Here is a 26,801-nt window from a genome sequence, read left to right as displayed (position 1 = left end):
TTTAATATAATTCGATTTCCTTCTACTTATCTTTAGAATACTGCAACGTTCCTTTTGGACTAGACATGGATCACCATGCGTATGGAGGAGTGGTGCTGCCAGAACAGTATCAATGCGAAGCAGAAGAAACTGCTGGAAGCCCCCCTGCTCAAGAAGTTCCATCATCAACTACTCCAAGGACTTGCGAAGATGTGCCAGTTGGTAAGATGTAATTTCAGTTATTTGATTAACTTTCTTCTTGATGGGGAGGAGGTGAAGATGATCCAGAGGCGAGGGACTAAGATAATAGCAGGTTTATGAAATGAACCTTATGAAAACAGATTGAAGATTTGTGGGTTGCAGAAATTGGTTGATAGGCGGAAAAGGGGTGATATGATTGAGACATTCAAATTACTGAAAGGTTTCTATAAGATTAATTCAGAGGATATTTTTCAGAACAGGACTGGTGGTGGGAGGACTAGGGACCATCCATGGAAACTGGGCAAGAGTGTGGTTAGCAAGGGTGTTAGAACTAGGTTTTTTACTTGGAGAGTGGTGAATGTGTGGAATAAGTTGCCAGAGTCTGTTGTAGATGCCATGACTGTGAATGAGTTCAAGGCAAAGTATGATAGATACTGTATGGATGTTGAATAGTTGTTCTTGACATGATGTTTAGGGCCTCCCTCGATGAGTCTAGGGACTCCTTGGAGTTGCCCGTGATAATAATAATAATAATAATAACTTTGAACGATGCATACCTTTTTTGGCGAGTTATTCTCTTATTCAAAGCTGATACTTATATCGAGACTATATTTATATTTAAAAACTTGATGCAAACATTAGAGAAGAATATACTAAGTAATAGTATACATAAGTAAGAAGGTAAGTCGCATGACTTACTGAGGTAAGAGTAGATAATGTGGTTCAGTAGAATGGGGAAATGATAATTAGAATATAAAAGGAAGACGAAAATGCGGGTTTTCGTCTTATAATAAAAGAATATACCAAAGGAACGGAATGGTAGGGGACATCCGATTTATCTTGGTATCTCCACTACACATCTGATAATTATCAGAATGTTTTTCTAGTATGAAAAATCAGCTTTACAAGGAATGATTACATCCCCTTTCCAAAGATATATTCAAGATTGATATATAAGCTGAACTTATTATAAGAAGAGTTCATCATCATTATTATCTGAAATCCCCTCCCACTTCAAGTAAAACTATGATAATCCAGTATAAATACGACTTCACTGTCAGTCTCTTTTTTAACAGTTTTCCCCTATTCTTCTTCTAAATATATTAATTTATCTATATCCGTGTTGTCTTCATCTGGGTTCTTTTTACGGTCAGACTTGCTTGAAATAGCTCTACTTTTTTTTTCTTCTGATAGTTGATCATACCACCTTATATTCAGTACTAGATACGAATTCGAGAACGTTAATAATTCCAATAATTAATTTTTTTCATTTTTAATATAGTTTTGCGATTGATATCATCTGTTCCGTTTCCTAATTTTCTCCAGAATTTTGTAGCAGTGGTCTTTAATCCTGATCTATCATCTTAATTTTAACTGTGCTCTTAAATCTGATTTGAATTCTTTCTTACACAAACGTATTTGCTGTTCATTTCATCGCTGAATCAATAAATATTCTTCAAAATTTACGATTCAGTCTCTAAGGTTTGGCGTGTCTTCAAACTGCTTCACTTCCTGCTAATTTCCTATTCCCGGATGGTAATCAGAAAGTGTGAGAGAGTATGCACAATGTATATATTAAACTTGCCATAACAGCAACATAAAGTGTATAAGCACATAACTTCTCGATATAGATCCTCTAGTTTTGGTAGTGAGCATACTGTTCAAATCTCAACGTCTAAAGTGTTTTCACAGTTTGGTCTTCGGTGTGAGGATAGGTTTTGTTATTCTACCTTCACACCATGTAACTGTAAAATGAAGCCCTTCACACAGCATATCGATATAGTAATATAGCATTTACATTCAAGGATTGTATCTTGAGAATCTAAGAAAAATGTGAGATCACTTTTCCTACTAGGGGATTGTGATTTCAAGTTTTCATTTGCAGAGTATCTTGCATGTTTCCATTCCGGACTCAATCATTCAGTCATTTGCTCCCCACTTCGTACTGACAGAATTATGCTTCGACACCTGAACCTCGGCATGATAAAGATATCATTTTCTTCCTGATATCGGTTTAAACGGTTTCTGCTTATACTCTTGCATTGTTCGGAGAAATCCATCTTATATAAACTGTATGGAAGTAAAGTGAAATGTGTCGTGGACGACTTCTCAGGTACAACCGTGACCACTTGGTTTGACATTCCATCGATGGGCTCCCTCCTGTTGTCGAGAATAAGCACACGATTTTTTTGAATGTCTTGATTAGTTATGGATATGAATGTGAATCCTGATCTTCGTAACATTTTTGAACATGTGAATCGACTCATATATGCTTCGCTGAGACAAAACACTAGCTCCATGCTGCGCTCTTAAAATATTGAGTGAATTTCTGCAGGCATTATATTGTAGTATCGGTTAAAAAAATGTAGGATGAAGGCAAGCATCATGTAGGATGATGCGAAGCCTACTTGCTTCGTTCTTGCTACATGAAACTAATTCAGCAAGAATAATACCTCAGGTAAATGCCGGCCTGATTGGACGAGTGGGTAGCGTACCCGCTCTCCAACCAACAGGCTGCAGGTTCGAATCCCGCCACGGTCATGGATGTTTGTGATTGTGTTTAAATCGAAGATGAATATCATCGCCCGGTATGAAACCACTGCCATGCTAAGTGGAGGCCTGAAGTGACTTGAAAAAGTTCCACGTTTGATCTCAACATTTTTCTTGTTGCAGGGTTTCCAGACTATGTAAAAATTATTATTATTATTAAGAGAGACCTCCAGGGAGTCAGAGACTCATAGAGAGAGAGCCTACATACTACGCACACCAGCTGTCATACTTATTCTTGAATCCATCACACTGCTTACACTCACAACATCCAAATCCAATCAAATCACGCACCACCCTCTGAGAGAAAAATCTAGTCCTCACCCCCTTCTTAGCGGCATTCATTCTCAGCTTCCAAGGATGCCCTCTTGTCCTTTCCCCATCTTCATAAATTGAAATATTCTATCAATTGAAATCCTGTATGACCCTTTCAGCAGTTTGTAAGTCTCAATCATGTCACCCCTCTTTCTCCTGTTTGCTAGTGTCTGCAGTCTACACATTCTCAATCTGTCTTCATAATCAGTATTCCACAATCCTGATATCATTTTTAACACTCTCATTTGTACTCTCTCCACTATATCAGAATCACAACGGAGACCAGACCTGCGCACAATAGTCCAAGTGAGGTCTTATCAAAGCCTTGTAAAAAGGCAAAATAACATCCATATCTTTACATGTGAGCGTTCGTTTCAGCATTGCAATTATCTTTTGAGTTGTATTTGCAATGTTAGCCATATGGTCCCTGAACTTCAACTTCCTATCTATTAACATTCCAAGATCCCTAGTCTAATCCCACTAATATAATACGACATTGGATATCTAATCACGCCGAAGTGAATTTACTAACATTACTGACATTAAACTGACACCCATTTTTCCATGCTCACAATTCCAGTCTATTCAAATCATTCTGTAAGTACTGCATATCAGCAGCATTCCTGATAACTTTAAAAAATAAATGAAAAATACAAAAAAATAATATATATATATACAAATTGATAAAAATAGAAGAAAAAAATGCTAAGCCCGCCCACGTTACAAAATGTACCAAGGCCGTATTCATGGGTGTGCGAACTGCGCTGTAGAGTGCTAACAGAGCCCCGCAAAGCGCAAAAAAAAATTAAAAAAGAAAATCAATTATTTTTTTAATTATTATATAAATTAATATTGTAATTATTATATAAAAATATTATTATATAGAAAAATATATGTATATAATTTTACAACCAACTATTGTTGTTATAGTAAGCGAAACTTTCGCTTAACTAATTCATTGCAACTACTCTAAGATATATAACAATACCGTACAATATAGTGTTAAATACGGAAAAGTGCATTTTAAAACAGGTGTTTTTAATAATTTTAAGGAGTTTTTTGATTTTAGTTTATGATTTTATGAACAAGTAAGTATATACAAGTACTGTCATGGCAATTTTTTATGTGACATTACTTGCAAAACATCTTAAAAAATATATTTTGTAAACTGGTTTTAGGTTATCCGACATCAGAATTTTTCTTCAATAGTAGTTTTCAATCTACATTAGATTTATTTATTTTCTAATATTATATATTTTAGATATATTTTATTTATCAAGTAAGTACTTTTGTTTTATTTATTAACTTATTTTATAATTAAATCTATCGTCTTTAATTCTAGAGTATGACTAGTCGTGAGAGAGATTATTATGGAAGAAAATACCCAAGTGGGCATGAAAAAAGAAAGCAAAAAACAAGAAAAAGAAGCGGCTGAGGAACGTCAAAGAAATTTATTGTTTAAATTTATGAAGTTGAACTCATATATTTGTTCAGATATATCAGTTGATAACGGGAGTTCTGAAATACTCAAAAGGAAGCGGAGAACATGACGCGTTTGGTAAACAATGAGTATTGAAGATCCTAAAACTGAAACACCAGAGGAAGGTGAACTATTTATTATTGATGATCCAGCAACATGGCCCAAAATTTTGAACAACGCAACACTAACACAAATTGTACAATGTGGTCCACCGTTTCCTCAGGAGCAAATATCAGTAATTTTTAGATTTTTACGTATATTTGAAGCAGATATTGAAATTCGTGAACACTTTTTGACGTTTTTAACAACTAATGACACTACTGGTAAAGGTATATATGAAAATATGAAATCACTTTTGAACAAATTAAATCTTAAATTGTCAGATTGTAGAGGGTATGGTAACGGAGTAAATATGAAAGGAGTATATAAGGGAGTCCTTGCTTAAATTTTAAATGAAAACGAAAAGGCATTTTATACTCCTTGCGCCTGTCATAATTTAAATTTGATTTTAGGGGATATCGCAAAATCATCAATTATAGCAATAAATTTTTTTAATGTTATACAAAAAATATATACATTATTTGCTGCCTCAACTTCACGTTGGGACATATTAAAGAAATTTGTTAAACAATTAACTCCAAAACCGTTATATGATACAAGATGGGAATGTAGATTAGAATCAGTTTGAGCTATACGTTTTCAAATTTCAGAATTTTTAAATGCACTAAAAGAATTATTTAAAATTGCATCAGATAATACTATCAAAGTAGAAGTGGTTTCAATATATGAACAAATAGATTCATTTGAGTTTATACTAAGCCTTGTAATTTGGTATGAGATTTTGTCAAAAGTTAATTTAGTAAGTAAAGTATTAAAAAATGCAAAAATTCCCATAGACGTAGCAACTAAGCATATTAAAAAGTTAGTGCAGTACTTTGAAGAGCAGAGACTATCAGAATTTGATAGCTGTTTTGAGATTGCTAAAGAACTGTCAAATCTATTAGAAATAGAAATTAAATTTAAAGAAAGTCGAGTATAGAAGAAAAGTATTTTTTGATTATGAAACGCCTGATGAATCACACATAGATGATAACAAAGATAATTTTAGGGTAAATTTTTTTTTTTCTAATTTTAGATACTGCTCTACAATCTGTCAAAAAAAGATTCGTTTTGTATGAAATTCACGAAAAATCATTTGGATTTCTTTATGATATGAAATTAATAAGGAAAATGACAGAAAATTAATTAAAATTATGCTGCAAACAGCTGTATCAAAAATTAAATACAGGTATTGATGAATCTGAATTTTACAATGAATTAATTATTTTTAGAAATATTGTTCCAGAAGATGCACCCATTAATATTTTAAAATTCATAACTGCAAATAATTTGTCCGATATTTATCCAAATATTACTACGACATTTAAAATGTTATTGACCAGTCCAGTTACGGGCGCATCAACAGAAAGGGTCATTTTCCAAATTAAAATTAATAAAAACCTATTTGCGATCTTCTATGTCTCAAGAACGTTTGTCGTCCCTGGCAATAATATCTATAGAGCATGAAATTGCAAAAAATTTGAATTTTGATAGCGTTATAAATTATTTTATTGATAAGCGCATTAGGTTAAATAAAATTTAATATATTAAGATTTCTTTTAAATCTTATAAGTTGTACATATATTTTATTCTTTATAGTAAAAATGGATATTTTTTCATATTTTTATATTATTATTTATATTATTAAATAAATCATTGTTCTGGCGTATTTATATGATAATATGTGTTACATAATAAAATAATATATCATGTACATACAAACATATTTATTTTTTAACTAAATTTTTTCCCTTTACTTAAATTGATGCTAAAGAGCATACTTGTTTATTTATGTGCATAAATATTTTTCATATTTAATTTAATTAATTAATTAACAAGATATTCTTCCATTTAAAATTTCCATAAAAGTTACTATCTTTCAGGGGGCCCGCTTTTCCATTTCGCACAGGGCCCCGCAAAATGTAGAAACGGGCCTGAAATGTACTATAGGTTTACAAATAATCTTTCGTGGGTGGGATATAAAAAAATGATGAGGAAGTTTCATTCATCTCTCAGAGTTGCATAATAATACGAAAAACGTTACGCATCTTTTCTGAAAAGTTCTTCAGAGATCTTCAAAAAAGCAAGTTATTTATTTTTGGACGCGTCTCATATATAAATTCATTTCACGCCAATATGCCTTTCCTCATTTCAAATTTCTAATGACATTTCTGCCTTCATTATTGAAAAGCTATGATTATAGCCGCATACTTCCATACTATTTTCTATCATTATTTCATCGCTGATTGTTTTCTATTATTTAATAATTTTCTGATTGATCGCTCCAGATATTCAAAATGCCCACATCTTCGACTGCTTTATGGTTTCTTTTCATTTCTATCTTATTTTCATGTTAACTTAAAATGAAGCAGTTTCCATAACATTTCGACTTATACATAATATCGTCCTAGGTTTCTCATCTTTTTTCAGGGCATGTACTAAGCTACTTGCTAGAATCTTTCTTGGTGATGTCTTCTTTTCCTTAACTCTCCTTTAGACAACTTCGTATGTGATTTATTAGCTCAATCTATCATTGCTTTTCTTCAAGTATTGCCAAATGTTCAGTAATGTTTGGTTATTGTTTCTCGAACTATTTCACTTTTCGCCAGTAGTATTTTATATATTTGAGTCTTCAATTCAGATTTTTTTTTTCTTTTTTCATTCCTCTGACAACAAGATGAAGTTCGTATCATTCGAAATTTCCTGGAGTCTATGAAATTTTGCGTAGTTTGAAGATATCATTATAAATAATGCGATCATTAACACCTCTGTGTTTTTTATTCATGTAAATATGTCAGCATTTTTTGGAGGAATGTTTATGTTAATGACTAGTTGTATTGAAGACAGAAATCAGTCTTTTATGGAATTCAAATTAGATTTCTACATTTCTGTATCATCCACCACCACCGTTTCAAGGGGAGTAGAAAAACAAACACACACACACACACACACACACACGTGTGTGTGTGTGTGTGTGTGTGTGTGTGAATCTCTAGGGACAGGTTGTAAACTTATAGAACATTAGTACCGTAAGTGTGTAAACCTATAGAAACATTAATATCCTAAGTTGATTAAGGATTAGATACCCCCGAAAACCTTGTCTTAAAGACCAAACATGAATGTTTCAAGTCATTTCAGGCGCCTCAAATAAGCAGGGTGATGGTTTCACGTCGGGAAATGAAATTCATCTACCATCATATTCAGGTAAAACATAATTTTTACAAATTAAGACTTAAATAAAAAAAAAAAAAAAAAAAAAAAAACTGCTGCTCTTCGTTTGCAAGCACACTGTCGAAATGAGCCGATAGGAAGCCAGCGTACTGAAATTCCATTTTCCTTGAAACCACTTTGTTCCATTATGGATATCGCGTAATAAACTTTAAGCCAAAGATGAAGGTGCGTTTTCTGGATTCCATTCAGAAAATTCTTCCATTCTACGTTAGGCTCAATGGCCTGTCATAGCCAAGCAAATTGGCTTCTTAGAAACTTGATTACTGCTTATGATACTCCGGTTAAGACTACCTGTATGAAAAATCCCTTCAACCTTCATATGAAACCGGCAAACTCACCTTCAGCTGAAAAGCTCTGATTAAGATTCATCAAGTCTTAGATGGTATTCGAACACGTCTTTATAACCAAAAGGCAATGTCGATGCCGACTGACCTACGGAGGCTGTCATTTTTTTTTGGGTTATATCCGAACTTGACATACATCAGGGAAATGAACCTTCATGGGAACTTCATGTAACCAATTACGTCCGATTAAATTGACACTAACTGTAGAAAGAATAGCCTTTTCTAAAGATGCAAATAATTCTTCTGCTTCAGTGACTCCACGGGCAGAAATAATTGAAATTTTTATCTGAGAACTGTCCACATCACTCTACTTTAAATTATTTCTCATTCATTCATTATTTCTTGTTTCGTTTTCTGTGAATAAACAAATTTATATTTATTATTTAGAGTTATCTGATTCGTTTTGATCCTATCTCGCTGGTTGTTGTTCTTGCATCTGCATGGCAAGGAAGATTCAGTGCATGGGCACGGATGTTTGCGATTGTCTTACGTTGTAACCTTTGATATGGCGCAGTATGACCTTTGCTGTCCTTGTGTCATTAAAACCATAAATCATCATCACTTCTATCCCTACTCTAAGTCTGAGGTGCACAGGTAAGATCTCTGGCAGGTTTGTATATTCTGAATAAACCTGATATGTCAATACGAGACTGCCTTTAATTTAATAAGAGCTATGTATAAATTTCTTGCATAATGGACAGGATAGGAATCCAAGTCTTTCTTGCATTCCTGCTGTCACGGTCAAGCAAATACAAGTATTTGCTTGACGTTGACAGGTCAAGGCTTGGCTTCTCGGTAAACTAGCTAATCTTCGTAAAGGCAGTTAATCCTATTGCATATTACTGCTGTCAATTACGTGTGTTTTTCTGGCCGCTTTGCCAGTGCTTTGCGGAATAAAAATCTCGACTTCTGGGAGGAAGAACCTTACCGTGTCCATATGAGACCGGCAACTCGCGTGAAGCATCACCACTTCTATTATGATCCAATTAAGCACGTTCGTGAATTTTGATTGAAACAGCAATTCGCTTTTATCAAGGCATCAATAACAGCAGCTAGTAATTTATACCAAAACTTGCTTACTTAGATGAATTGTTTTTATTCAAGCTTTTATTATGACAGAGAAGCACGTTATGAATTTTATTTAATTTATACGGCACAATGTGTACATCATATTTTCTTAATATTTTAGCACCATCTGTTGAGGAAGATGAACAACTAGCTTCAGGCTACTCGTGGATGCCTGGAGAATATTATCAGAGGTATGTATATCTTACTTTTATCTTCGTCTCCACCTTTTGTATTATTTATCCTGTTCCTTTTGGTATACAATAAGCAGAAAAGGAATTAATCCTCCTTTTTTCTATGCTTTCATTCTGTTTCTATTATTTAAATTAAGGGGATATTAAATCCCACATTGTTTCAAAACCGAATAAGAAATTCAAAGATCGGAATCAAAGAGTTTCATGCCGAATATACTAACTATAAAAGTATCGGCGACTACTAGCGTCAGCTAAAGCACGTAGTCCAAGTACGTAGTACAAACTAGGGCAACTCGCAGCAATGGTGAAGAAAGTTCTGATCGCTATTCTTAGTATTTTCCATAATGTAAAACCCATCTCCTAGGAAGTGTATGATGTTATACATTATGGTGGGAGGTCACTACCCAGACTGGTTTCGATCTTTATTGAGATTTCATCAGTGAGTAGCTAGACCAAAATAATACTAAGGGTATAGCGAAAAGAACTAATATACTCTGCTATACGAGTTGTCAAAAAGGTGCACCCATAAATTATTTAAAATAAAGAGCCAATAAGCTTCATTTCGGCGAAATGAAGCCTATTGGCTCTTTATTTTAAATACTTCTGTTTCTGTTTTCGTCTTTTAAATTGCATCTTCTTTCTAATCTCAGTTTATCATCATCATACTTCGTTTCAATTAGCTATAGATCCGTTTAGTGAAAAATACATGTTGACCGGTTTCATCTGATTGGACAGGCTACCTCTTTTTTGTATCTCTTCTGAAAATGATAAATCGTGTATATATTTATTCTTCTATATTCATCATTTTCTTTTGATTTAAATAAGAGCCGCTATGAATAAGGAAATATATTATTTCCTAATTCATTTCTCATTTTTGATGTTTATCTGGTTTGGTTTTTTTCAGCAGCTTCTACCAGGGAGGAAATTATGATGTCCGCCGCTCATGGACACACGGAACTCCCAGAACAGACAAACATTACAACTGCCAACAAAGTGCTCAGGTAATCTTTTTCGCGTTCCTTTAGTTATTTACTTTCGAAATACTTTCAGGCAGTTTAATTTAATACATATTTGCTGGTTGCTAAAGTACTTTCTTTGAGAAATACGAGGGTGGTCTGATATGTTCTCAGCCTAGACCATAGATGGCAACACAATCGGCAAGATTTTTTTTCTAAGTTGGTACATCTGTCATAAGCATCCATGTGAACAAGTCATTCTATCAAGTACAGTTTGTTTTATACAGCTGTCTGAAGTAAAACTGTTGTCTGCATCCCTTGAAATGGATAAAATTGAGTATCGTGCGGTTATAAAATTATTTGTAAAAGATTTAACCAAAAGAAATTCATTCGAAGTTCATAAAAGTTTATGGACACTCTTCTCGTTTGTTTTCAACAATTAAGAAAGGGACTGCCAAGTTTAAACATGGCCGTACCGGCCTTGAAGATGATCCACGTGAAAGACGTCCAAAAAGTGTAACAACACCAGAAATCAGTGCCGTAACGAGGGCGTGGCGAAAGAGACGCCCGCCACGGGCACAAACCAGGTTTGGGGCGCAAAACGTAAAAAATAAAAATAAATAAATAGATATAAAAGTCCGCTATTTTATATTGTATTTATAAATTTCGGCAATACGCGCTTTAGACACAAATTCTGCAACACACTGCAACTCATTTTGATGGGGTCAATAGTAAGTATTTAACATATTGCATTTAGTAAAATTTAAATTTTTCAAACTTTTTGTCATTTTTGTGATGAGGGCGCAAGTTAGACACTTGCCACAGGCGCTTCATACCCTCGTTACTCTGCCAGAAATCATTGATGAAGTGCACGATATGGTACTGAATGACCGACGAGTCCAAGTTCGTGAAATTGCTGAGACTATAGGCATTTCAAAAGAACGTATAGGATATATTTTGCATGAATTGCATATGAAAAAGCTTTGCGCGAGATAGGTGCCGCTTGCTCACAGATCAAAAACGCACTTGCATGAAAATCTCTGAACAGTGCTCAGAGCGTTTTAACAAGAATAAAACTGATTTTGTGCGTTGATTTTTACTATGGATGAGACTTGGATTCACCATTACACACCAGAATCAAAACAGCAGTCAACACAGTGGACAGAAGCCGGTTGTTCAACGCCAAAGAAGACAAAGTCCGTTCCATCAGCAGGAAAGGTCATGGCATCGGTGTTTCGGGGATGCCAAAGGCATTTTGTTTATTAATTATCTTGAAAAGGGTAAAACAATAACCGGGAATGTTATTTCGATCTTTTAACTAGACTAGATGAAAAACGTGAGAAAAGACCTGGTTTGCAAAAGAAAAAAACATCTTTCATCAGGACAATGCACCTGCCCACAAAATGTTTTGGCAATGGGAAATTAATTAAGGGAGCTGCACTAAGAATTGTTGGAACATCCACCCTATGCCCCAGATTTGGCTCCCTCTGACTTCTATCTCTCCCCAAAACTAAAACTCTTCCTCGCTAGTCAGCGTTTTTCTTCGGATCAAGAGGTGATTGCAGCTATAGAGGGATATTTTGCAGATCTTACTGAGAACCACTACAGGGACAGGATAATGACACTGGAGCATCGTTGGAATAAATGTATTAGTCTTAAAGGATATTAAGATTAAGACTAATACATTTATTAGTCTTAATCTCCCTATGTTGAAAAATAAAAATAATTTTGAAATTATAAATTCGTTGTTTGCATTTTTAGGCCGAGAACTGTTCAGACCACCCTCGAATATGAATGAATGAATGTAGAAGAGAAAGACAGGTCAAACTTTGAAAGCAGTCAAGACAATAATCAGCAATTACTTATGAAAAAAAAAAAAAAACATTATACTAGTAGTTCGAAGTCTTCAAAGAAACTACATAAACCGCTAGTGTATTATGCCAGTCATAATTGCGTTATGTTCTCTAGTTAATCTGTTTATTTTGGAGAGGAAATGAGGAAGCAAATGATATAAGCATAATGAATAGATAAAAAAAAAAATTGGTAAGGTTATTTTGATAACAAGGGTTTGTTAAGGCTAATGTATTATGTCTGGAAAAAATCGAATTTCCTGGAAATTCTTCACCCACTTATGAGATTGGTTAACTCATCCTGATAAAGATTCCTCGCATACAACACAAGATTCGAACGCAGCTATTTCCAACCGAAAGGAGTCCAGCGTTACCGACTGAGCTGTGGAGGCTCACTTATCCATCTAATTCTCGCACGTCCGAGTCTGGTTGAGTCCCCTAATTAGGGTTTTTTGGCAATTGGTGCAGTCGGTTTGCCACGCCTCTGCTGCATCCCCTAAGAGCGAGTATTTTATATTTGTAGATATGTGCGTTCACGGGGCCGGTAGGCCTGTTTTGAGGGTTGAGATGATCCAAGCTTCCGGGAGGAGGAATCTTTCACTACCTTAATGTCAGATTTATGCTTTTATTGACCTACTTTTTTAATTTTTTGTAATCAGAAATGGAATACAAAATTATTAGCAACTAAAGAAAGAGAATGAATAAAGCACCTCACTAATAAGCATATTAACACAGAAACAAAGAAAAAACTGAAAAGTGGTACAGGAAAGGTCGTAAAATTATACAATGATCTACAGTTGAGATGATCAGAAAGAATGAATGAACAGCTTATGGTGTAACTATTCTTTGAGATAAACAAATGGAAAAATAAAAATAGAAAGTTACACCTTTATTAGTGAAAAAATTATAACAGTAAAAGCGAAGATATCTAGAAGCCATCTTATTATTTTGAAGTCCATGCAACAGTAGAAACAACAGCGGAAAAGCTTAATAGATAGATACTGAAAAAATGTTTATGTTATTTTTGTAGGAGATCTTAATAACCCATCTATAATGGGTTATTAATGGGTTAAAATAAGAAATTTTGCAACTTTTAAAGATTTAAAAATACGAGTAGCAAATACCTTTTTTGGGGAAAAAATGATTAAAAAAAGATACTTTGAATGCTAGAGAACTGAGGTCTCTTTAATCTACAAGTGGGTAAAAATATTCACAAGTGTGTAAAAATTAACACTGACTAGAAACCATACAAAACAAAAACAAAATTAAGTATACTTATTATAAGATGAAAATATCCGAAATATTATATTATCAACGAATAAAATAGAATGTTTAAGAGACAGATACTCAAGTAAATGCTGAAGATAAATGGCAATTGTTAAAAATATTAACAAAATAGCTACTGAAGCATTAGGCAAGGAAAATAAAACATGAAGAAAAAATTGTTTCAAAACTGGAATGAAGGCATTGTGAAAGCTATTAAAGAATAACAAATATCGTACTTAAATAACCCACATGAGAAAGCATATCAAACTAAAAATATATAGCCAAAAATATAATACATCAAAAATTCATCGGAAATTAGCTTATAGGTTTTTTTTTTTTTTAATTAAGCAGTAAAGAGAGCGATATGAAAAGTTAAATGCCATAAATAAACTTCAATGGATAGCATACTACAAATACTGTATGCAATGCTTCAACAGTTTCTCTAACAACCAACTTTGTGTATACTGACTCAACAGATATGGAAGACCTTCAACATGTACTGAAAATTTAAAAGAAAATCGAAAGATGCAGACCATTTTGAAATAAATCCTGGGCTCGTTAAATATGGAGGCAACCTATTACAAGAAAAGTTTCTAAATTTGTTGAATAACTTTCGGAAAAATAGTATAAGCTAGGTGAATGATTTAAAATTAGATTTATTTCTATATTCAGAAATGGAGAAAAATCCGCCGTGAAAATGATAGAGAAATAAGCCTTTTGAATAACGCATATAAAATTTATAGTAAAATATTTAACAGAAGACTTACAAATATCTCTCATGCTCTTTTATTGGAAGAACGGTCAATTCAGACATGCTAGGTCTTGCACCGATGATGTAGTCGACTTAAAACAAATTAAATCAAAATTCAGATAATTTCATTTAGAAACATATAGCTTTCATTGACTATGTATTGGCATTTGATCATGATCTAAGAGAAAATCTCTAGAAAAGTATGACGCTAATAGGATATTCTAAACGCCGGATACAAACTCAAAGTCTTTATACAAAAAATAACAATTCGTTTTAAATTTGGGTTATGAGGATTCCGAAAAAATAATATATAATATAATATATAAAAATAATATATAAATAATATATATATATATATATAGATGACATCCATACGATCATATACGACAATGGAAAAGGAGTTAACAGGCACTGAGCAGAATTACAAAATTTCTCTTAATACAGTGCAGATGATAAAGCAATAATAGGAAAGCCAAGAATACCTCCCCAAAAAAAACTGTTTTTAACTTACAGCAAACTGTAAAGATTATATTTATGAAATTTTTATTTCCTAAAACTAAAGTAATGGCTTTTATTGGAAAACTCCCAGTTAGAACTAAACCAGTTGCCGATAACTGAATACTTGAACAAGTGATACAGTTCATCTAGGATGCAGTATTACACTGAAAAATGAATCTGATATCGATAGAAAATTGAGCAGATTTCAAAATATATGTGGAACAATAAGAAGAACTTAAAGATAAAAGAAGAAATGAAAAGAAATACAAATGAAATTCTGCTAAATAATGGCCATATTATCTTAATATATGGGTCATAAACATGGACTCCAAATAAAAATAATATGATTAAAATATGCTGTGCAGAAATAAGATTTCTAATATAGGTATTATTTCTGGCAAAATTTCCATATTACTCCTCTAAATAAATATTAATTTTTATGGCTATTTTTGCCTATTTTTGTTTAGGAGCACCCCTTTTTTATAATGTCATTGGCTTTTTACTCAATTTTTAGGGCATTACTAATGTTTTAAAGACAGATACATGAAGAATATATGGGAAGAATAATTTTGGACATATCGTTTTAGGATGTTCCTGGTTGGTTCAGCAGCATCCGGCGTGTGTGCGACATACATTTGTACTACTGTACATTTGTACTACTGCTGAAGTATGACTGAAAGGATGGAGAGATGAGGAATAATTATGGGTGAGGCAAGAGGTAAGCGAATTTTAAAACCCGGGTTTTAAGGTTGGGCTGAGAATTCTTTGGGAAGAGAAAAATAGAAATTTTTTTTTCTATTTTTCCCAAAAATTTTTTCCTCCTTCCCCCCCCCCCCCCATAATTTTCTAGAGATTTTCTCTTAGATCATGGTCAAATGCCTTTACATGGTCAATGAAATCTATATGTTTCTAAATTAAATTATTTTCCTCCTTTCCCTAAAAAGTTTTCTATTTTTCATCTTCTTCTCAAAGAATTCTCAGCCCACCCTTAAAAACCCGGGTTTTAAAATTCGGTTACCTCTTGCCTCACCCACAATTCTTCCCCATCTCCACATTTCCACCCCCCCCCCCTTCTTTCAGTCATACTTCAGCAGTAGTACAAATGTATATCGCCACATGCCGGATGCCGCTGAATAAGAAGACAACCAGGAACATCCTACACGGTTATGTCCAAAATTATTCTTCCCATATATATTCTATATGTATGTCTTTAAAACATTCGTAATGCCCTAAAAAACTCAGTAAAAAGTCAATGACATTATATAAAAGAGGTACTCTTAACCAAAAATAGCCATAAAAAGTAATAAAATTTCTAAGATCAGTAAAAGATTGTACAAGATTAGATCATATCAGAAATGAAAATGTTAGAAAATAGTTCAAGGTATACAATACGCCCTAAATAATAAAACAGCCGAATATAGAAAAAGATGGAAAGAATAATAGAAGAAAAATTACTAAGCGAGGTTCTACACTGCCATTTTAGAAGAAAGAGAGCCCGTGAAAGACCGAAAAGACGATGAAAAGTTTAATTTTTTTAGGCCGGAATAGGTACATTGTTTTTCCATGAAATAAGACATTCAGTAAATTAATTTTATTAAATATAATAAATAAATAATTGCTGATACAGGAAAAGATTGTTTTATTGCTTAAATAAATGCTTAAAAGTTTAAAGGACCTCAGATTTTATGAACACATAAAAATGTTTCACAGTACCTGTATAGTCTTGTGGAAATGACGTTTGCATCATCAGTCTCCGAACTTTTTTCTAAGCCTTTCTACTACTGGTTCTCGAGTTAGTCGAACCTCTAGTTTTCTCCGGGGTTTAACTCCGCATCTCAAAAAATTAACGTAGAACTCACATTATTACAGACCATAATACAAAGTATTAGCATGAAATGATGGCAGTTGTTTGCTGTGCTCTCTCTCCTTAAAAGCTTTGATTCATTGATAGATTGAGCTCACTATCATTGAAGACTGGAAGGATGGAGAGTAGCTGCCCATCTGTTTTTAAAAAGTTAGCTGGGGCTAAAGGAGCTCTGCCTATTTCCTTTGGGGAATAAAAGTCGTTAAAGGATATTCTGCTACTTTAGAAATGTTCTGAATAAGCAGAAATTGTAAAAAAAATAAATAAATAAATAAATAAATATTCCAACTAAAACTCACATTCAAAAATGCTTTGACTCTTCGAAGTTGCTTATTTCCTATCCTAAGATTTTTCCTTGCATATATTATGCAAAATTACCCTAAATAATAGTATTATCTAATAATATTTTGCCAACATACCGAAATATCTTGTTGTAAAGCGTGATATTTTCCATTAATAGCTGTTATCATAATTCCATCCAAAATCCTATTTATTAGAGGTATGAAAATACAGTACCACATAATCGTCTTTTATAGAAGAGGAGAAATATAGCATAAGTTACTTATTGCATTGTTGAGAGATTATTAAGGGAAAGAAGGCAGAGGTATGTTAAATGAAGTCATGTCCCTTACTGAAGTGATACAGAACTATAATAATGTTTAAAAATTATAGGAATTAGTGAGACTTGGTTGATTATATTCTACCCCCATGATATAGTCATGAGGGTAGAATATAAAAGATACAGCATTTTCAGGTAGGACAGAATTGGGGGGAGGGGGGGAATTGCTAATGATAGTAGAAGACTGAAGCCAAAAACAGTAATAGTAAAAGTGTATGAAGAGGACAAGCATGCAGAGGGCAATCCATTTGAGGCTATTGGGGTGAGATAGAAGCCAACGGGGCGAAATATATAACTGGTTGTTACTATGATCCAAAGGGTATAAAGGAGAATGTACTTGTAGACTGTATGCATTAGCAAATTTGTATGATGAATGCAGATCGAATAATTATTATGGGGGATTTTAATTATGGGTATATAGACTGGGAAAAGGAATGGTCACAAGAAAGTTAGGTAATACAGTTGTTAAGAGATAACTACAGCACACAATGGAAGGGACAAGAGATTCGAGAATATTGAATCTGGTCATAGAATTGGAGAACATAGCAATAAGAAATTTAACTATACTGTCTCCACTTGGGGGAAAGGGATTATGTGGTCTTGACCCGGAATACGGCCAGACGTGCAGAATTTTCTGTTAAGAAAGGATATGTGGAATTACAAAGCTGGTGATTATAACAAGCTGAGAAATCAGCTTTCAGCAATGCCTTGGCGTTAGAAATTTGAGGGGGGAGAGATGTTGATGGTGCATGAGAGATTGTCGGGGGGTGTTAAGGAAAGCAGCATCAGACAGTACACCCAGAGTCAGGAGGATAAATCAAGTAGAAGTAAGATGGATGAATAGTATTAAGCAAGAGTTGCGGATAAAGAAAAGGGTTGTGGAAGGAGTATGAAGAAAAAACATGATCAGCATACTCATGAGCCGCACAAGACACAGGCAAAGGAGGGTGACCTATATGGTAGGAAAGCCAAATATAATTATGAGAGGAAGCTAGCTTGTAAGTCCAAAAAAAAATCCTAAGAAGTTCTTTCACTATGTGGCAAAAAAAAGGGAGAAAGGACTATGGAAGGATGACTTGTTGACGGTAGGGAAGATTAACAGAAGAAGCGTATAAAATAATACGCTTCTTAAAAATAATATTATCAAGAGTATTTTATACAGAAAGTATAAAATACTCTTGATAATATTCATACACCTTCCATATATCGGAAATATATGGAAGGTGTATGAATATATGTCTCCGATAAAAGGGTTCTTTGCTTGATTTCCCCAGTGCGAAATTCTTAAAACGCGGTTTGCTTATAAAACAAGGCAAAAGCGCTACTACTGGTTTGGATGAGGTTTCCAATCCAAACGAAGGATAAAATTTAATCACGACCAATAATATTGCTTGTTCGTTCAATTATTAATTCAACTATTATCAGTTTAACATTTCTCTTTGGATTATTTGTTAGTGAGACAGTCCTGGAACTTAGTTTACAGTTATGAACACTTCCAAATACTAATTACATTCTCTTAAAGTATATTCATAACAACTAATTAAGTGTACCTATTTTTTACCATAGTACGTCATCGTGAACCAAGACAATAATGCCGGAAGACTCCCAGACAACAACACACTGCGGGAGTCTACACGACAAGCTACCACACCAATTGCTCAAGACGCGCAGTGAGTATTTTGTAGCTTTGTACCTCACTTTTCCTCTGAATAGAGAATAAGACAGGTTTATTATGCTGTTCGTCTTATAGAGTATCTATATGCTAATCCCTTGAAGTTTAGAGATGAACAAATTCTTGTTCCTATTAAAATAAACAGATCTTTTAAATTGTAATTAACTTAATTTCACAATTACCAGTAGTAGATTTTTTTAACAAAAGGATTAATATGATCCGTGCAGCGTGAGCATTTAATTAAATGAATAAGTAATTTGATTACTTAATTCTTCAGTTGTATATTTAGGAATCTTGGCAGCTGGTGAGTTAAACTATTTATTGTTGATAGAAGATCAATCCACTCTAATCCAGCTAATCTAAATTAATGGAGTTTTTAGTTAAGCCCCTGAATCAGGAGTCAGCAATCTTTACTAAACGTGCCTTCAAAAATAATTAAAATTTGAAGATTTTTAAGAGTCTCATGTTGTATAATAAAGACCGTAGCGTAGTTGGATTAACCGTGCTGGTGTAGACTTGAAGATTTCTACACATTACAATATTTCGGCCATCTAGAACGGCCTTTCTGACTCTCGGCGCGGATGTGGCGGCTTCTCACACCTAGTCTGGGAGTCTTCGTTAGCACAATATCCCAATAAATGCACAATATTGCTGTGTCCATTAGTAAAACGAGAGGTACTGCTGTCTTAAGAAGCATTTTGCTGACACCTGAATGAGACCTTATCCAGAATGCATGGTATGAGGATTTCCCATAAAGTAAATATCTTTTCTCTCTCTGGTTTGCATGAGTATTAATGATCTTTCTGTCATTTCAGTTTTGAATATTCCGGGCAATACTCTTCTCCACGCCAAAACGAGGACCAACCTTATCTCTTAGAGCATCCCTCGTCTACTTCCATCATGTACACTGCTGCAGGAACCATCTATCAGAGCTACACTGTCGTGGCCTCACCGTATGCCAGTGATACCCAAGACAAAATTGTAGAAAACGTACAGTACAGGCCAAAATCCCAAGAGAGGTCACGAGTGCATCATCACCTTACCCTTCGCATGGATGGCACAGTTTACTGTGACACCTGATCTCATGAGAAAATTATTGGCTAAACCAGAATGGTTGTGGCAATAATCTTGTTCCAGCATAGCTGATAAAGGGAAATTTGGATCCAAACCACCCAAACCATGGATTTTCTTATAAATTTGGGGACCGCTTGGATTACCATGAATGGCTGAATGCTGTCCCATTCATATAAAGGAAAACAACATAAAATATCTTTATTTAAAAAAAATGACTTAAAAAAACCTGGGCGTAATATTAGGGTATAACGAAACATTTATATTAACACATAAAAGGTCATCAAAAGATAGCTGTAGCAAGAAATGCATATTTGATTGACATGCATTTCTATAGCATGCTTTAAGTACTGAGCCCCATTGGAGAGCTTAAAAATGCTTGGTCTCTAGAGAAGGGTTCTGAGTTATGTACAACAAATTAAAAAATACAAAAAATATATCAATATAAAAATATCTAAAATTTGTATCAATTAAAAATAGAATCTTCGCTCTTCCACGGTACTAATGCACTATAAGTTTACGACCACAAGCGGGTGGGAGTCACATAGAAAAAAGTGTTTTTTGTATACATACTAATGTCTCCCACCATGTTACTGAAGTAAACTTTTGGTCTCAAAGCACACTACTAGAATAGCCAATCTGTGAAGAAACTGAATATCGATCGAGTGTTTGCTTATCAGAAAAGTGGCAACTACAAAGTTGTAAGTTACAAGCCTAGTTAAAGAAATGAGTGAGCGACCAATATTAATCCCGGATCCCCAGTCCACTGTTGGAAAGCTTGTAAATATACCATTCTCATAAATTATTATCGTACATGTAAATACGTTGTGCAAAAGTGGATGTATTTAGTAACGTTATTTACAGTTGTGAACGCAAATATTTTTTAAAGACAGCTCAAAACACCGCACTGTGATATTTTGGTTCTTGTCCTCATCGGCTTAGCTTCTGTACTCTTGTATATGTAATATGTAATTAAATAGAAGTCTGTAAAGTGTTGCTTTACCTTTTTTTTTCTTTTCTTTTCTAAACAGCACTCTTTTAACATACAGAAATATATTTTCTGCCTGTTAACTGCAATTACCATTATAACGATTCCTGATTTATAAAGGACGAAGGATTAAACAGCACACGGCCAACATTTGCTTTAAGTAGAGACCTACATCAGACATGGTTTTTAGTCAGAATAGAGGCTTACGGCCTCTATTCGGAACTAAACCTTGTTCAAATTCCGGTTGTAAAATCTATTTCCGAATATTTCAAAAATTCGATGAAATAGATTTTACAACCGGAATTTGAACAAGGCTAAACTTCAAAAATAAACTATATTCTTGTTAAGTAAATATAATGATGGATAGGCATACTGCAACAACAGTCATGTTCAAGAAAAAAGAAAAAGAAAAAAAAAACATAGAAATCAGTAACATAATGAATAAAGAATATATCTTTCTGGGGGAGGGAGAGGCCTTGCATACATTCTGTGAAACGCACAAAAAAATACTATTAAAAAAAACATATACAATTTAAATTTTTAGTATTCGATAACCCTTATTTTTAAAATAACTTGAAAATCACTGTTTGGATATAAAAAAACGCTGTTTGGATTAAAATCTCTGCTTTTTAATTCCACAATTAAAAATCGAGGGTGATGCGAAAATAAGTCTAAAATGTTTCTCTAATCATAACTGAAATTGAATCTATAAGGTTTTCTTCTGGAGACCGAGCGACCACGAGGTTAGTTGAATAGGCTTTTTTTTAATGAAGGTTGTTTAGATACGAGCTCTAGCGAAAAAGTAATGAGATTGTTTTTTGTTTGTTTTTGTTTTTTATCGCAACAACTGGTGTATTCGTCGCTAAAATGAAGAACCGAGATCTTGAGCAAAGTTGTTCGATTAAATTTTGTGTGTTCGATAAAATTAAGAAAGCGTATGGTAATGATTCTTTCTCAATGCCAGAAGATGTTTTTGGAGGGGGGGGGGATTGCAACAAGAACGAACAATAGTCTCCTGGAATCAAATCAAATTTATTACAAAGAAATCCTTGAAAAATTGCAAAATTGCGGCTTATGGGTGCGTCCAGAGATTGCGATTGCGATTTTGCATCACGACAGTGCGCCCTCTCATTCTGCGCTGTCATTTCGCAAGTGTTTAGCCAAAACAGGCAATCCAGTATCGGAACAGCCATCGTACTCGCCCGACTTGTCTCCGTGTGACAGTTTTCTTTTCTCCAAGCTCAAGAACAAGATTAAAGGTATCCACTTTGAGAAGCAGAAGCCATAAACGAGCTGATCTTGAACGTTGGAACCGGTAATTTTCTTGCGGGACGTTATTTTGAAGGTGACCACGATGTATCAGACAATTAATTGAATACACGATTTTATATGCATTTTGTCTCATTACTTTTCTGCTAGACCTCGTATTTAGAGGAGCAAAAGTGACTTTAATTTGATGGAAGTCCAAAAGTTAAGAAAAAAAGTATGGAAATTCACTTAAGAAGGAACTTTAGAAGTTAGAAATTTAAATGAAAATGTTTAAATACTTAAATGCGTAAAAACTGAATGCACTTGCATTTCCAATATTCATATTTTATCCTCTCACAAGTGAGTTTAATAGTATACATACTGTATAAAGGAGCACCCTACATAGTCAATCTCGTTGGCTGTCAACGAATTTGGCTATGTAGGGAGCACCTTAATACAATAAGGATGCTATTAAACTCACTTGTAATACAATTAAGAGGTTCTTAAAAGCATAATTTCAGAATGACCGTACTGTCCTCACGCTTTTAATAAATTCCGCTGTGCTAAAGTTCCACATATGGAAAAATTTGAGGGAACAGTCAAGAAAGACCAGTGGATATTTTTCCACCATCAAAAAATCAGATTTTCAGTTGTAATAGAGATAATCACAATACTTAGATATTTGCGTAATTTGCATTTTCTTTCTACGTTGCTCACAGACCTCCGGAATAATGAAATCAAGAATGTTTAAATATGCTGTTCATCAAACTGTACGCTGTGATCCTAAAGCACTGCTGTCTATTTGAAAGAAGAATAGTCTTAATTCAAAGACATCTGCATGTTTACTTTCCAATGACTGCTCTTCATTGATAAACTGTAAGCATTCAGAGCTATCAAAAATCTTAACAAGTATCGCAACTTAATGCAGATTATGAATAGTAACTTCACAATACATATTTAATGTACAAGTGAATTACAAACCAAAACGAATATTTAAAACATCATCATGGTAGTCCACTCACGGAACGTTAAAAAATAGAAACAATCCGTTTAATTTTGTTCATCATAAGCGATAGTTAAGTGACTATCCAAGTTTGCGATTTTGGGTGGATGCAGTGTGACTAACAATTAATAGACAAAACGCCTTAGTTTCCCTCTTTCGAGAAGTAACGACGCGCAATGTGCTAAAATTTCAAAAGTATCGGCAATAAAAAAGCAGCGTACTTAATTTTTAAGAACTATGGAATGGGTTAACTTAATTAGTAAAGCCAGCCTGTTTAGGCGTGGCAATCATTCGAAGGGAAGAAAACGGAAGTGAACAGAATCTCTGGCTATGGTAGCTTGGTGTATTGTTCTTAAATGTTACATTTCTTTTAAAAAAGTACTTTAATTTAAATTTTTCTAAATGTTGATTCTGTTAAAGAAATTACAGCAGTGTTTACGTACAAAATTTGTTACTATATTCATTACTATCCTCGCGTTTTTTTTCCCTAATTTTATTGTGTATTTGTTTATTTATTATGTGTTGTTCATCAGCCACAGCGAGCGTTTGGTAATTCCGCGGCTGCAATTTCCCCAAAACTCACACGATATCTATACACTAATGATAGAATCAAAAAACTATCACAATCTCACCATCACTTCACTTAATGTCGATTTATTCTACCTGAAATGTTCACCTTAGAGTGTATGGAAAATTTATATTCGGAAAAACCTTGTAAATATTACGTGAATATTTTAACTCATACTGCTGAGTTACTCTGACAGAAGTTTCCTCATTTCCAATCAGCTCGATCACAGAATACCTTTTTCGGGTTTAAGAGTGGGGCATCTGGATGGGATCAAAAAAATTTTGATGCCATCCAGATGCCCTCTCTAACAGATTCCAATTTATATCTTGTTTTTTCTGCAGATTGCGAATTTGTTCCTGCACTGGTGTCTTTCCAGTGAACTTCCATTCCCTGTTAGACCCAACCGCTTTCTTCTGCTAAGTCATAGTAACACAAGCAGTAGTTACTCAACATCCATTCACAGTGCAACTCTAAAGCCACCGAATCTTAATCGTCCTCTTCTTCTTTTATTCCATTGTCTCTATTATCTGGAAAAATCTTCGTCACAAATCGTCCTAAGGATGACAATTTTCATCTATTCAAGAAGAATATCAATTGCTATAGCTTCTGAAACCGCTCCAGAAGAGTGGAAGTGCAGAACCTATTGTAATAATTTATAAATATAATTTATAAAATTCATCTTCTTCTCTTCTAGGGAGAGAGAGAGAGAGAGAGAGAGAGAGAGAGAGAGAGAGAGAGAGAGAGAGAGAGAGAGAGAGAGAGAGAGAGAGAGAGCCTTAGTGGGTCTAATGGACAACTACAGGTGCCTAGGAGGTGCACTCAAACTGTTAACACGTAAAAATGAGTCTTGACAACATACAGAACCGACATATTACGCGGTGTAAAATCTCAACTTTCTTCTATACTGTGAAAAAGCTCAAAACCGTTTTGGTCTCTGGTTCAACTTCTGCCTAACGCTGCCTTTCTATCTTTCGCTTCCACACGGTAACTACTATAAGGTTGCATAAAGACGAAGCTCTTCATAGCATTCCAATTACGCCTCCTCCCAATGATGCGCTGACGACCTAGAGAAAGCACCTAGTAGCATATCAAAGCAACGCATACTGCCAAAAAAGACAACGGGATCTTGGCCAGTCCTTCCCCCTTTTTATTTTTTGAAACTGTCAGAAAGTATTCTCTTGTTTCTATGTCATTAATTATGCTCAAAACTTGCACTCCAGTTTGTGTCATAGGAAAAATATATATTATATTATCTTGCTGCCAGAAATCACATTTCACAGAAAGCTTAATTCACAATTGGATTGTCTTATTGCACTCATACAAAAAAAAAAAAAAAATCAGCTGACGCCTTTTTATTCCCGTATAGGGGGAGTAGGCGAGGCCATTTAGCCCTATCTAACTTTTTTTTGGAGACTGAGTGGGCAGTTCAATCTCCACTGGCACCAATCAGAGATAGATGGCCCAAGGCTATCACTAATTAAGCGGTACACAGTGAAGAGAGACGGCTCAAATGTGCCGCCATCTCGTGGTCCCTAATCCTAACACAATATATTTAATGTCTGAAATAATGTGGGTTCTACGGTCGATTTTCTTGAGTTTACGGGACGAAAAACCCGAGTTTCCGGGAGGAAAAACCCGCATGCCCGTGCCAGAGATCGCACTCATACAGTCTTATCAAAAATAAAATGAACCAACATAAATATTTTTCATTATTAAATAATTCATAATAAAATTAAGGATGACTAATGCCAATTCTGTCACTCTCCTTGCACACCACTTTTCGACTCATGATATAGAATCTCAATATTAGTTATTTACGTTTCTAGCTCATTTGGTCCTTTTTGCTACAGATGTCTTCTTCTTTTCAAACTCAATCCTATGGTTTTCTTCCGCTGTTTGCAACAGGATAGATTTTGTGATTACGGCTGTGATGCCGGTGTATTATGTCTGTTAATTGCGTGTATTCTTCTGACTGGTTATCCTTTTTTCTTCTTTTTTTATTTTTAGTGAAAACTTCTTTCTTTCTCTGTATATGAGACAGACTAATTTAACACCATCATAACACCTTCAGTTGAAAAACTCTCATAAAGCTTCTATATGAGATTCAAACCCAGATCTTTCCAATGAAAAGACATTGTCTTTACTGACTCAGTTATGGAAGCCAGTTATGGATAGCAAACTACCTGTTTTGCTTTTCACTATGCATCACTGTGAACGGCTGTCTATTGTAGGACTTCTCTAATAATATCGAAATGATTTAGTGCCCTGTTCTTTCAATTATTCCCATGTTACAATTTACAAGTGTCTTTTCGCTGATATCTAAAATCCGATCGATAGTTTTGCTGATAATATTATGCTATATATCCTACTCATCTAGAAATTTTGGCATGTAAACATTCGAGTTTGTAAAAATCCACATTCACTGTCTTTAAAACTGATTCCGATATCATCGTCAGTGAGATGAAGTAATGTTCATCTTAATAATAATATTAAAGCAAAGTTCACCTTAAGATATTTACCTTAATAATAATTCATGCAACAAAAGGTCAAATATGTTCTGTTGCTCCCCATCAACCTCTCTTTCTTACGCCTTCAAGACGGTTAAGAGCCTTCCACCGTTCTCTGTCCAAAGCAAACTCTTTCACATGTCAATAACTTCGAAAGTCTAATACAGTTCTAAGGACTTTATGCCATGCTAATCTTGGTATTCCCCTGGGTCTTGTACTCATCGTAGTGCCCTCAAATACTAAGCGAGGAAGTCTGCCTTGTTCCATTCCCACAATGTGACCAAACCAACGGAGTTGATGCGTTTTAACTGTGTTAATAATTGTTGAGTTAGTATATTCAAATCTTACAGCACTTGTGCATTTGTCTTATGTTCTGTCCAATGAGTTATGTTGATTCCCTATCAATTACTGCCACTAATTACATAAACCTAATAATGGTGAATAATTTATACAGAACTAATAATTATTCTGCATTAATAATTAAT

At 34.2% G+C, this 26,801-nt stretch overlaps 2 protein-coding genes across 5 annotated transcripts in view; one reads left to right on the top strand and one right to left on the bottom strand.

Moving 5' to 3' along the window:
- LOC150095388 (transcription factor RFX4-like) overlaps positions 1–20,523 on the top strand; it is a 49,411-nt gene extending 28,888 nt beyond the window's left edge. For 2 of the 4 annotated variants that reach the window (XM_090410432.1, XM_090410428.1), the window contains 5 exons: positions 37–201; positions 9,386–9,455; positions 10,360–10,456; positions 18,826–18,929; positions 19,747–20,523. In XM_090410432.1, the coding sequence (XP_090266558.1) occupies positions 37–201; positions 9,386–9,455; positions 10,360–10,456; positions 18,826–18,929; positions 19,747–20,011 (701 nt within the window). In that variant the 3' untranslated portion in view covers positions 20,012–20,523. The remainder of the gene's footprint in view (positions 1–36; positions 202–9,385; positions 9,456–10,359; positions 10,457–18,825; positions 18,930–19,746) is intronic. The other 2 variants (XM_090410429.1, XM_090410431.1) reach the window with 2 other exon arrangements.
- LOC150095386 (lysosomal Pro-X carboxypeptidase) overlaps positions 1–26,801 on the bottom strand; it is a 276,707-nt gene that overhangs the window by 236,748 nt on the left and 13,158 nt on the right. The window lies entirely within an intron of this gene.

The sequence above is a fragment of the Typopeltis vanoorti genome, chromosome 20 (assembly GCF_054136105.1).
Source record: "Typopeltis vanoorti isolate ZY-2024b chromosome 20, IOZ_Tvanoo_1.0, whole genome shotgun sequence".
Lineage (NCBI taxonomy): Eukaryota > Metazoa > Arthropoda > Arachnida > Uropygi > Thelyphonidae > Typopeltis > Typopeltis vanoorti.
This window is presented reverse-complemented; position numbering and strand designations above follow the sequence as displayed.